At 44.5% G+C, this 14219-nt stretch overlaps 1 protein-coding gene across 1 annotated transcript; it reads right to left on the bottom strand.

Moving 5' to 3' along the window:
• Nucleotides 1-340: 340 nt before the first annotated feature.
• LOC128425247 (eukaryotic translation initiation factor 4 gamma 1-like) lies at nucleotides 341-1431 on the bottom strand. Its single transcript, XM_053411779.1, has 2 exons — nucleotides 1013-1431; nucleotides 341-847 (listed from the first exon to the last, which is right to left on the bottom strand). The coding sequence occupies exons 1-2, from the start codon at nucleotides 1226-1228 to the stop codon at nucleotides 341-343; spliced, it is 723 nt and encodes a 240-aa protein (XP_053267754.1). The 5' UTR covers nucleotides 1229-1431.
• Nucleotides 1432-14219: the final 12788 nt, after the last annotated feature.

Consider the following 14219-nt stretch of genomic DNA (forward strand, 5'->3'; position numbering starts at 1 on the left):
TGTCAAATGTTGTCCCAGAAACTCTCCATGGTGCTTTTCATTGATTATTGGGAAAAAGGGAAATGTATAAGTTGTATTTCCCACATGTGTTTTAATTGAAATGTGAGGGCAGCTGCATGCAAGACATAAAAACACCCAAATTAAATTTAAAACATTTTATTCATTAGTCGACAACATAGTACAAACCACAAACAGAGTACAGACATGATGTCACCCAGTGAAAATTATACAGAATAGGAGCAGGGGTTGCAGTGGGGGGTTAGTGTCCATTTACAAATATCACTGTATAAGTTGTATAAGTGTATAAGTTGTATTTCCCACATGAGTTTTCATTAAAAACTTAGTGGGGGGTTGAGTATGCCGTCTTCCTGGCATCCACTGTTTCCCTCAACAAAAGGGAGAGCCTTGGTGCCCTCTTCCCTTTCTCTGCCATATAGTTCAGCTGGTTATAGTAGGTGTCCATCAATTCCTTTTCCGTCACCACCTCCAGGTCCTGCTGGATCATCTGGAGGAGCTGACAGAGGCCCTCAAGAGACGGCCCGTCTCCTTTCTGCAACAGCCTCCTGATGCAGCAGTGCATGGATTTCTCTGCCAGCACCTTGGAGAGGAACAGCTCCCCAATAAACCTCAGCATATTGAGGAAGCGACCGGAAGGTTTGGTGTTCTGTTGCTCTTCCCTCAGCCGGTCGGTGACCCTCACGTCCTGGACTGGCTTCAGGCAGGACCAACTCTCTTGATGAATGCCCTCCTTGTCCAAGTTCTTCATGAACTCTGCCTGGCAGTGTTTAACCAGCAGCGACCTGAAGGAGACGCTGACTGACCAGTCAGACAAGGACTGGAACTCCACCTGAAGAGGAGAAAACCATAAAGGAATATTAACACTAATGTAACTCACATACATACATAGTGATCAGTGTGTTAAATTAAGGTTACAACCTGCATACAAATACAAGGTGTCCAACTAAGTAAGAAACAGGATAAAGTAGCTTCCAGTCATAGATGCATCACTTACTTCTGAGAGGTGTCGACACAGCTCCGCGAAGACTGCAGCAGAGTCTGGTTTCTTCACGGCCCTCTTGAAAATGAGCTCAACCATTTCCTGCAGGTTCTCCTCAACGTCCAAGTCCTCGTGACTCAGATCCGTCACGAAGGCTTGAACGTTTGCAGTGACGCAGCTGACGGACTCGTAGGAGGCAGCGCCGAGAAAGCCCACGTGTGTTGGGATCATGTTGATTCAAATCAATCGTAGTTCTCTTAAAGGCAAATCCAAAGAAACCAGTTCAGGAGCAAGAACAGAGTTCAGGAGCAAGAACAGAGTTCAGGAGCAAGAACAGAGTTCAGGAGCAAGAACAGAGTTCAGGAGCAAGAACAGAGTTCAGGAGCAAGAACAGAGTTCAGGAGCAAGAACAGAGTTCAGGAGCAAGAAACGAGTTCAGGAGCAAGAACAGAGTTCAGGAGCAAGAACAGAGTTCAGGAGCAAGAACAGAGTTCAGGAGCAAGAACAGAGTTCAGGAGCAAGAAAAGAGTTCAGGAGCAAGAACAGAGTTCAGGAGCAAGAAACGAGTTCAGGAGCAAGAACAGAGTTCAGGAGCAAGAACAGAGTTCAGGAGCAAGAACAGAGTTCAGGAGCAAGAACCGAGTTCAGGAGCAAGAACAGAGTTCAGGAGCAAGAACAGAGTTCAGGAGCAAGAACCGAGTTCAGGAGCAAGAACAGAGTTCAGGAGCAAGAACAGAGTTCAGGAGCAACGAGCCAAGTATTCCGAAGAGAACTGACTGAAAACTGACTGAAAACTGATGCTTATGTAGGGACAGACTTCAAAGGTATATGGCTGCTGCTTTGGTGACCTTCAGTGACATTCATCAAAGGAACAAAGCCTGAGTGATAACGTTCAAAAAAATTCAGAAAATGCCTATTTTTTTAAATGTACAAGTTTAATTTAGATAAACATTAAATTCAAACTTAACGGTTTGAGTGAAAAATCCCCGATGATGCTTCTGAAACTGTGTGTTACAAAAATAAAGTACATCTATTTATCTACATCAATTTAGATCTATCTGGGGGGGGGGGTTATAGGGGGGCTAGTAGCATTCATGCTAATAAGGAACGATAATGCCTGTTTCATATTGGTAAATGTGTCGCTTTCAAGAGTTTTTACAACAACAGTTTTAATTTGGTCAAACCACCACGTGGAAATGTGTCCTTCGAGGGAAATCACTGGCACTAACATGGCAGGCAAAACGTTTGCAGCGCTGTTTGAAGTCAGTGGGCACGATGTACAGTCAGAGTCCGCCTCCGTGTCTTTATTGAACGGGTGTCTCCTCTTCTTCGTCAGCTTCTTCTTCCTCTCAGGCATTTTGAAGCTTTAACGCTCCTTCAACCGTCGCTGGACAACTTTAATGTGCGGGCAGTGAAGTAAAGATATCTCGGCTCGTAGCGTCTCAGCAAGTAACAACACTGAGGTCGGACATGTTGGATACACGTTTGAGGGACTTCTTGCTTCCGTTTTAGTGCGAGACTACCACGGTGTTGTCTGATGCTCCACACCGCCTCCTGCCGCTCCGGGGTGGGATTACATGGTTACGGTGGCCGAGAGAAGATAAGTGTTTTCTTCACTGCAAATGAAGAAAACACTTTCTGTTAATAGCAACATTTGTTAGAAAATGGACACTTGCATCTGTAAATGCCTTTAATTTACATATAATCATTTATTGCACAGATGGGACCAGATCATAGTTCTTGTAAACATTGAATACATTTTCTTTTTGACTCATTTCAAACAAATGATTATGCTTGAAATCTTACCCCTAAATAGGATTGTTCCCTAGGAAATCAGTAAAATGTCCTTTTAAAAACCCTATTGAAAGGCAGGGATAAATCTAGTTAATCTAGATCCTCGGTTCCCAAACTGGGGTACATGTTCCCCAAGGGGTACGCGAAGTGGTTCAGGGGGTACGTGGGGAGAACATTTTATCTGCGTTTTCAAAGGGAAAAAGCCCATTACATTTTCAAACTGAGCTATAAATAATCGCGCAATATTAAATAATTACACTGCCAAAAAAAGTTACAGGTAGGTTAGTGACCGTTAGTCAAAACTAGGGATGGGCATAATTAATCGACAATTGATTAATTGATCCTTAAGAATTTCGTAGATGACATTATTTTGTCATCTACGATTATTATAAGTCCTGAAATCCCTGACAATTTCAAAGTTTCAAGTGTTATAGGCTGTATACGTGCGTCGGGGGGGGGGGGGGTGGGGTACGTAGCTGGAGATTGAATGTCTGAAGTGGTACGAGACTGTAAAAAGTTTGGGAACCACTGGACTAGACTGACAACATAATGGGAAAGTACTAAGCGGATAAATCAGCTTACTGTTAACGCTCAGAGATAATATTTAAAAAGGAAGTTAGAAAATTTGAGATAAACGCAGCAAGTGCATCGTAGACAAACACATAAATGATCAAATTAACCTCTTTCGCTCTGTTCAGAGTTCAATCTGATTTCTCTTTAAACTGTGAAATCACTCATCTCATGTTCGAAGGATTAAAACGGCCAAATGTTTGGAGAGATGCTGATCGGCCATGTTTTTCCTCTGAATACGAGTTGTCCGTGTTCCAAGTTGAAAAACAGAAACTCCTTCATCTCCAACGTGTCATTCCCCGAGATGGATGATTTTTGGCGAATCCACCCGGCCCCCATCTGAACCGTGCACCGCGGCCCCCCGTCTCATTTACATGAGAGTGCAGAGGAACGGCTCAGAACCACGACCCCCGTCCTCCTCAGACTGTCTCTCTCTCTCCCTCACGGATCTGTGGAGTCCCTCGCTGCCTCGCTCCTGACAGCCTCCGTGACTGAGCTGGGCCGGAGCCACTGAATCCATCATCCCTCTCCAGCTCTGCCGCTGCGGCTGTCTGATCAATGATACCACTAATAATAACTGCCACGCTGTCACCTCTGTCTCATCATAGCAACTGGCAAAGCCGGGGGCAGCTCTCTGCAGATTGCCTCCACAGATTAGGACTCCATTAGAGAAGCAATTTACCAACCTCTGCCCTCCTCCAGCTCGCCTTCACTCTGTTTGCCCACCGAAGGGCCCCGTCGAGGTTATTATAACCTTTTTCAAAGTGAAGAATAACTGCTTGAAAACTGGACTCTGGAGTTCTCTTAGGATTGTCTCAGAGCAGGCCTCACAGTAAAAAAAAGCATCGGGCTTTATTCTCAGTGAGAACCAATCCTTATTTAGCCAGTGCACACCTCAGTACCACCCCCGCTCTGTTATTTAAAGGTTAGCATGGAACAAGGCCCCTCCTCTGTCTTTACCTCTGTGATAAGTATTCAGAACATTGGCCCTGCAAACTTTGACTCTTAGCTTTGTTCTGGCTTTGCAGGAATGAAAATGATTAATGTAATATATACAAAAAGTTCATCTTAAAGTTCATTCAGAAGTTAGTTTGAGACTCTGAACTGACCATAGGTGTGAATGGTTGTTTGTATCGATACGTTGGCCCGAGGATTCGCTGTTGACGTGTATTGGGCGCAGGCAGCGTCTCCATCCGACACCGAGTCTCTGCTCAGCCCCTTCAGGCCGAGATAGCTTGACGACAAGACAAAGTAAATCACCAGCTCTGGCACCACGGCCCATTACGGCTCTCATTTAAACCAATCATTATAGAAAGAAGGCCCATCGCATCCCTGCCCTCCTCCTCTGCCATTACCACTTCTGAATTAATCATCCTCTCCTCCTCCGCAGAAGAAGAAGAAGAAGAGACAGAACAAAGGTCGGCATTTACTCCCAAAAATCAACAACGCCACAGGGTCTGGATGGAATGTGTTTGTCTGCTCCGCTCAGTGGCTTGGAGGCGTGGGGGGGTTGTGATGCCCTTGCTTAGAGTATAAACTGATTTAAAACATTACAGAGAAACAGTCATATACGTTAACATGTGTAACTTTTGTTGAAGGGTGACCCCGGACTCTCGCTGGCTCCTTTAATTAAGCGCAATGAGCCTTGTAAATCCAATATTCACACCGAATGATTTGCGGGAGAACGGTTTCTCTTACACAATAGAAAAATTGGTATTTAAGCAGATACAAATGATCTATTATGATAATGTGGCTCCCCCGGTCTCTTGAATTTCCCAACAGGCACTAGCGCTGTTTTGAATTTCCAATGCCAATCTGCAGAGAGAAATTACTCGAGTGAATCTCGTCGCCCGGGCTTCCCATTATCGCACCAGCTTCTCTCCAGGTAATTTCACTGGCAAGCCGGTAAAGTCCCGATAGACTGAATGGAAAAGAAAAATGTCACATTTCCTGCACCACTCTTTAATTCATGAGTCCTCTGCCTTATCAGACCACTGGAGTCCTGACCTGTTTTTACTTTCTGCAGGCGTCCATTGTGTGTGTGTGGGTGCCCCCCCCCCCCCCACACACACACACACACACCCTAACACAGTGCAGGCCGAGGTTCCCCCCGCCCCCCTCCAGGGACTGATAACACCTCACTCATACCGAGTCGAGGGGATGGGGTGGGATAAGGCTTTGAGAATTCAGAATTGGTTTTCCCTAAATTTGATTAGCATTGCATGGTGCTCCATTCGCTCGCCCCTGCACCAAGGGCAAGCCGTGGGATTATGCAGCATACTTCACATGTGTTGGTAAAAATGGCTTTTGCAAAAAAGTACTTTTCATGTATCTTGAATTTCCAGTAGTTCGGCGTTAAAGTTCCAGTGTTTCGGTTTTAATTTGAAAGTTTTTATCATTGTTTCTATCGGCAATTACAAATATACTCATTAAGTTCAGCGGATAAGGCTCTAACCCTTTGAACCTGATAGAAATGATCTGCCACAACTTATTGTGATGTAATTTATTAATGTGAATATCTTTCAAACTCTTCATATTTTTTTAATCTGTACAACCTTAAATCAAAAGATAATGTCAGTCAATAAGTCATGAAGTACTGAAATTATGATATAAATGAAAAAACACAATAAAAAATATAATTTAGTGACACAAAACCAAATATTTCGCTCCATTTTATTTCGTTTTTCAGATTTGTCCATTTCTCCGGCTCCTCTGAGCATCATGGACACGTTTTCCTCTGCACGTCACACACTGATGTCCTCTCCAGCGCCCAAAGGGATAAGTCAGAGTTCTTTCGCTTTCCAATACAAAAAGAATGAGAGCCTCTAGTTATGGTTTTTATTTTATTTCAATTTAAACAGGCCCATGCAGTTTTCAGAGGGGGTTCAATCATCATGTTATTCTGGAGACGGAGAAACAGTTAATGGCCAAATCCAAACCCAGACGACCCTGCTGTCTGGTGATGATGATGATGGACAATGTGTGAGACTAAATCCAGCCTCTACCGCTGGAAACTACAAAAATATGTTATTTACGAAGCCGAAATCCTCCTTTTAAATACCGAGCACACATCTCACCTCTGTCTCGTGTAATTCCTCCGACGCCTCCCAATCAGGCAGATGTCACCAAGTAGGTTTATGTTAATGCCTCGGCGCGTTAAAGATAATTTCCCTGTCGCTGATTGAGTATGAATAATAAAATCAGAGTGGGTTAATTGCGCTGTGATTGAATCTAATCAAATAAAAGCAGAGCAGTTAAAACACAATTAAGGACGGGATTAGATCGTGGATGGGCTTTTAGTTAAACCCATAAGTCATGAAATTGATCAGAGAGGATGAGCGGAGCCGGGGAGGAGCCGGGGAGGAGCCGGGGAGGAGCAAGATGATGGATCGTGGTTCAGGCTCATCGCACTGTAACTCTGTCCAGCGCTCTTCTCTGATCAGAACCTGTCAAGTGGGAGGCCGGTCGTAACCTTTGACCTGTTGGTGAATGTTTGCCGATGTCAAAGGTGAATCAGGAGAGGAAGACGGGAGCGATTTCATCAGTTTCTATCGGTTTTTACTTTGGTATTTACAATAAAAAACGTGTGTTATTCAAAGCGGCGGCCACGTCGGCAGCCGAGATGTCTTTCCATTATGGATAGCTGCTCGTGGGGAATGTGGCAGGAGTGAGGTATTATTGAATACAGATTTCCATCCATCAAACTAGGCAGGGTAATGTTTTTCAGACTGGGGAGACACGGCTGACAACGCCGCATCCATTCGTCTTGTCCTTCATTACGGTCTCTCTCTATTTGCATTGATTGGCTGCGGGGGGGGAGAGAAACGAATGTGGGCGGCAGTGAGAGGAAAGGATGTCGGAGAGAGATACTGTGTGGCGAAGCAAAGGGAGGACCGGGGGGGGGGGGGGGGGGGGGGGACGACGACGAGACGAAGACAGACGGAGAGAGACTCCGAGGTTATAAAAACTGAAGCTGGAACGGTAACAGAGGTGGAAAAAACAGAGAGCAGAGGCCTGACAGGATTAGAAAAACAGTGAAGGAGAATCAAAAACGCATGCAGCCAGATAATGATCCGGGTTAAGCGCAGGTTGGGCCTTCTTCCAGCGGCTCCTGGTCACGGGGGGGTCAAGCAGGCCGCATCCATCAGCGGAGAAACGCAGGAGAGACTCTTAAATGGCCCAGTTCCTCCCCTTCCAGCCACTACAGAGTGATGACGGCCTTGTGTGAGATAAAGGCCGATCCATTGGTCTGATTTGTGGCTAGTGGGGCAATTTCAATACCCGTCTTGGGCTTGATAGATGGGGGCACCTCTTTGATAGAGGGCCAATTTGCCTCGGGCCCAATAGGGATGAAATTGCAGCAGTCGCCTTTATTTTGTCCTCTCCTCAATCCACGGCAGAACAAGACAGGAGGGAGAGAAGAGCATAATGCAAAGTAAGCACAGTGGGGGGGGGGGGGAGTTTGCTGCTTATGTTTCCACCTGTGGCTGTGTTAGATCACCGGTGCACATCCTGCTTTTCAGTCCGATTTTGTGGCAGGAAAATAAACTATAAACAAGGGCTCCACATGCTCACGAGGAATATCAACTACCCCGAGACACGAAACAATTCACTCCAGCCGCCTGTCGGCTCCTCCCTTTGGACGGAGGCTGGATAACAGCTGATGACAAGCGGGGAGACCTGTCGAACTCGGGCCGTCAGACGAGGAATCTGCAGATTTGACGCCTGGTCCATTCTAAGTGTTTCGGCGCTGCAGGATAGCGAGCACACAGCCATCACTGCTGAATTACCCAGATCAAGCTCCGGGACTACAAATTGCAGGAGAAGCAGGCGGCGCACAGGCCCGAGCTCTCTGGAGATACGTGCCGCCTGGAGGCCGCATGTGTGTCTTTTCAATCTCAAGAAGTCAAGCACCCAATATTGCCAGAAGCCTATGGGAGCACCGTCTTCTCCTCAGTTCAGTCCCACAACGTCTGGGTAGTAATTAGGACGATATGTGCTTTAACTGGCTGAAATGAGGACAAGGAATTCTGGGAGGACACGTCGATGTCGTGCTGATTGCGAGGAAAATAATGAATAGTGTTCTTAAAGGAGGTCCAGTTGATTATCACTGACTTAAAGTTAATTTTCTGACCTTCGGAGTTTCCTCTGATGATTACAGCTCCACCTACAGAACAACAAGCAGAACATGGGTTCATGTTGAAAACAAAGATGTGTATTGAAAGAGTCGACTGCGTTTACTGGACTCAGGGTAACTGGAGATTTCCCAGTTTGTGCATTGGTTTTGGTTTTAGTGTGACACTGGGAAACGAGAGATGTGAAGTGAAATGTTCCTAAACTTCAGTGATTTCATCAGCAGCTGTGTCCTGTGGTCTTCATCAATGGCTCCCATCATGGTCCAAAAGTTGTACTTTATTTAAAATTGCATATATTTCACACTCTCTGTTTCATCTAATTGAGTTGCCAGTGTTAGAATGAAGTGTAGAGTAAAGGGATGAATGAATGGATGCAGAGAGAATCTGTGAGAATTGTCCAAAACAGGAGAGGTGGAGAATAACAATAAAAACTCAGGCCTCATTATTTTATGTGTTTCATATAAAACCGTGCGGCTTTCATCAGATCTGCACACAAACCTTGAGAACAAGTCGGAGGCAGAAACTTTTATTATGCAAGAGGCAAAACAGAATTACAGCAGCGTGTGCTCTGACTGCAGCACCTGCGTTCATCGCCATCGTGTCGCCGAGTCATAAATCAAACATCGGCGTCGCAGACAGAGATTATCAGATGATCTTGTTTCTGCCTGAGTCTCATTGTACTTGAGTGTGTGTGTGTGTGTGGGGGGGGGGGGGAGAAAACCCTAGATCATTGTGTCCGCTAACAGGGATTTGATCTAAAACTCTTGAATCAGGAGGAGAGAGAAAAAGAGGAGCCTTCCTTTTTTTTAAATCAATGGCCCCATAAATCGAGTTTTTTCTCTCCCCCGAACCAGATGATGATACGACGTAATCTCACTTCTTCCCCAGACGTAGATTAATACGTCGGACTCAAACGCTCTTTCAGGGGGATTTTAAACTAATTCTGCACTCCCAGGATCTCATTTAACCCGTTTGCGTGCGCGAGTGATCTCTGTTAGATGTCGTATTATCCGGGCCAATCTTGTTTTCATCCCGTAATCCCATTAATCAATTCTGTTTTCCTCTGTGCTGGTTGTGTGCGCCCGCGTAGGTGAACAGACGGGAACATTGACGAACACAGAGCGCATGGTGCCTCTCGTTCATGGCCACCAACTGGGAGGACAATCAGGACAGCAGCTATTCCTGGTCCTGAGCCGGAGGCGGCCCTCTGCCTATTACTTTGCAGCTCAGCGATGGGGCGATTGGTTTTTCATAAGCACAAATCAGCGAGTGTTGTCCTGGTTTCCCACAGCCGGTATTTACAGGAGTCCTGCTGTGAAATGTCAACAAGCAATAAAGAAACACATCAGAGGATCTAGTTTGCATACAAATATTCACTTAGCTTTTATTTTTCGCCTATAATCTGAAATTTATCTGAAATTAAAAGGTCAAGCATCAGACGTAAGCATCATTTGTGACAGAAAGGCAGAGTAACGGTTTACAAACTTACCGGCTTATAAACCCGTTAAAATGAAGGTATATATGGTGAAGGGAGGGTGGAACAGTGGTTCCTGGTTCGAATCCCGTATTGGTCGGGACCTTTCTGTGTTGAGTGTGCATATTGTTCCCTTGGATGCATTGGTTTTCTGCGAGTACTCATTCGAAAGACACGTAGCCTGTACACTGACCCCTATGATAAACATGGGTACCAATGTCAGCTGGGATTGGCTCCAGCGCCCCCCATGTGACCCCAAAGAGGAAGCGGTACAGATGATGGATGAATCACTTGGTTTGAGGAGTTTTAGAAAACCTGCTGCAAGAAATTGCGAGAAATTGAAAGAACAACAACAACGTCCTTATTCTTATCTCCTTGTAATTCAGACCATCACAAAGCAGAAATCAATTGTCTTTGAAAGATGCTTTTTTTCTTTGAAGTTTACCGTGAACACCATTGTTATTTTATGTAGTTCCAGTGCAACATGGAAAAAGGCCGGGTGACGTTAGAGACCCAGAGCGTGAGCATGGTGACAAAAATTGGATTTATTTACCAGCCATTTATTAATCATTTCAGCTGGCCCACTAATTTCCGGGCCGCAACGGGTGGGTCGGGTTGGGGGGGCGGTGTGGGGGGGGGGGACTCCGAGGATGTCTGTGAGGGATGAGTGCGTTTAAATCAAAGCAGGATGTAATCAGCCATGCAGGGTGTCGAGCTGTCCTGGAGGGATTTAATGCTCCATTATTTAAAGCAGGGCACATCAGTGTGAAAATAAAACATGCAGTGTGGCGTGAGTTACACACAAGCGTCACACATCAGACCACATCTATACAAATGTGTGGTTTTCACGATACGTCCCGATAAGCTCTCCGTTAATTAGTTTCCTCACTCTTCACAGACTTTGCAAATTGTTGTTGTTTTCTTACTTTTTAATTTTCTTCTTTTCCATCAAAGTCCTGACTCAGTGTTTCTCTAAAACCATTCAAACATTATCACATCAGCCCTGCTCTTTTAAATCCCGTCTAAAACTCTGCTGACGGAGTCCAATAACACTGTGGCGATAACGTTAGAGCTGTATGCTACTGGCCCTAATAATGAATAATTACTGTTAATTGGAAGATAATGAGCCTGTGAGCCCTGACCCAGGGTAAATCAGCCTAATGTGGAGTCTACATTTCCAGAATAAAAGCACAGCCTGTGTCTTTGAAAGTAGTTTTTTCGGGATTCCGCCCCCCAGATCATCTGAAAGATTGTGGGACAAAGACGGTGATGTGCTTATCTCCCACGTTTACTTCACAGGAATCACTGGCGGGTGCAGGCGTGCTGCTCCCTGGTGGGTTTGTCTGCACAGATTACACACACAGAGTTGCACGCTCAGCAATCTTCTCTGCGTAGATAGATATAAAAGTAAAAAGAGGTAAATGCACGAGGTAAACTGTCAAAACATTCAAATCCCAAAAGTTGCAACATGTAATTTTAAACTCCTCCAAAGCAGAAGATACACCAGCATCCCCCTCTTAAATGTGGGTCACACTGCCATCTATTGAAAGGCAGCATCAACCAACAATTAATATGATGCATTCAACCTTTTAAATATGAAAATGCCTTGAGTATCGTTCCTTTACATAATCTATACAAAGTGCAAATGCCATATTCTGTCGTTTTAAGTTGAATTTATATGAATTTCCCTTCTCCATTGAGAGATGTGGCTCTAGAACTGGGACTGTACTTCAGTTTATGTATATATATGTATTTATTCTGCCTATTCTTAGACATGTCTATTTCCTCTGGGGGACAGTGAGTGGTGAGGGCGGGGGCCCACAAGCCCAATAAATTAATTCCACCTTTACAGTAGCCTGTGTATAATTTCCCAGAGGAAATTAGATTCCTTAAATAAACCATCTCCGAAGCTAAAAACAACAAATGAGCCAATCTGATGCTGTTGGAGAGATGTGGGTATTTTATTAAAGATAATGGCTTTTACATGAGCCGCCGCAGCGTGGCCCGGGCTGACTGATGACTGGGTGCTGGCGTTCGTGGCTGTGATAAAGGACCGAGTCGATATAGACGTGACATTATAATCAGTCTTATGTGAAAGAAGATGATTAGCCCAAATGTCCCGTGCAGCACTCGTGGGAGGACGACGGTGAGAAGAGTGGAGAAACACTGGTTTTTTAATTGATGAGCATGTGCACTAGTTTTTGTGAAAAAGTCCCGGTGATGAGCTTTGTCTCAGATGGATGTGAAGTGACTGTAATGCGACACTACACCTCTCCGTTAAGCAGCAGAATGATGATGATTCATATAAGAGGATGTGAGTGTGTTTTATGGGGAACAGAGAAGCAGGGAGCAGCCGAGTTAAAGCTACAGTCTCCCTCCACGGGGCTGAAAGAATCAATCACTTATATAATGCCCCTTCCCCGATGTCTTACCTTTAATGATCCGCTGAAGTTAAAAATCAAACGGTCTTCACAACCAATCATTGTCTGCCATAAATTATTCCCGACTGATGTACTTGTGCTGCATTTCAGGAGTTTCTCTCTTTTGACAGCAGACCGAGGTTCAGTTTTGTAAATGAACAATCAATAGGAGTAAAATATATTGAAATCAAATGTATTTATATTTTAGACTCATCGGAATGATACTGTTTGAACATCACAAACTAAATATATCGGCCATAGGCTGGTGCCTGCATTGACCACGCCCAGTAGAGGGAGCACCTCATATGTAACGTCCTGCCGCAGCTGTACAGAAATAAGACAATATTGAATATATGAGCACAAAATAAATATATTCAATGTTTTAGGTATTAAACTAAAGTGGGCCTACTTTCAAGTAATACTACAGGGATTTTGATTTATCAATAAACCCAACAGCCCCCTCATGAAATTACATTTAAATTCACAAGATCCAGATTTTCAAATTCCACACACTCAAAGATATTGGTCCCCTAAAAGTTTTGGGTTATTTCATCAAGATCTATGAATTCTTATCAAAGATCAGCAGGAAAACATCCAAACTTTCCGACCTTTGACATCCCACCACCAAGTTTCATGGTAGATCGTCCAGCAGGTTTTTGCATAATCAAACAAACAAACAGGCTGAAACACAAATAAACAATAAGCAAATAAAATCATAACCTGGAGGTAATTTCCCATAATTAAATGCAATAAAAATGTCAACTGAAAATGAAAAACAAGTGAAAAAAAAATCAATGAATACGTTTTACCACTTCAGTTTTAAAGGAATGCATCTGGAGGCTGAGACGTCTCACACACAAATGAAAAACAACTGAATAAGTGACAAAGTGTCTACAACAGCCGCGGCACGAATACAAAAGCCACACAAAGGAAACACAACCCCAGCAGAAGTGAGCGACAATGAAACAAGTCATTCACTGTGATCTGTTCATGGACGTGTGCGTCAGGTGAACCTGTAGTTTGTCAAACCTGCTCAACCCAGTCCAATGAGATGGAAACGGTTTCACTTTGACCTTTCCGCTGCTCCCATCCCCTGAACCATAGCCCCTCAAACAAATACCATTACCAGTAGTTAAAGTTCAAATGAAACACACTCCACGTTCCCAACACAGCCCGTCGGTTCAATTAATTATGATAAATTCACCGAATAAGGCCAAAGGAATTAGTCCGTATCGATCGGCTTTTATGGGCAAAAGAAATAGAGGCTGTAATTGTCATCACTGGCGGAACGTGGTTAACAAACACTGCTGGAGGAGAAGTCAAAGGGTCACTGGGATCAATAGGTTCTCCGGTCGCCGGGGCTTGAACGTGTGAAGCAGACGTAACCCTGACAGTGACCACATGCCGCCTGTGTGTCGTACAGACTCGAGAGCATCTCTCTGCACTTCACAGCCTCCATCAACATGTTTTTAATCACTTCACTAATTAATAACATGTTTAACGTCCTCGGTTCTCCAGACAAAAATACTCACTTGTTTCCAGGCAGCGAATCCTCGTGTCCCTTTTCACAGTCTCCAGAGAGAGAGAGAGAGAGAGAGAGAGAGAGAGAGAGAGAGAGAGAGAGAGAGAGAGAGAGAGAGAGAGAGAGAGAGAGAGAGAAATCCCACCGGCTCTCAGCGCAATAGTAGTAACAACCTATTCGATAATTGCTTTAGCGCCTTGACTTTATACCACCGCCACACTATTTTAGTTTCATGTGTGGGAGTAAATTTCCCTCCAGCCCTTTTCCACCAGTATGAATTGTATTGTATTAATGTAATAACTTGTAA

This window comes from Pleuronectes platessa, chromosome 19, assembly GCF_947347685.1.
Source record: "Pleuronectes platessa chromosome 19, fPlePla1.1, whole genome shotgun sequence".
Classification (NCBI taxonomy): domain Eukaryota; kingdom Metazoa; phylum Chordata; class Actinopteri; order Pleuronectiformes; family Pleuronectidae; genus Pleuronectes; species Pleuronectes platessa.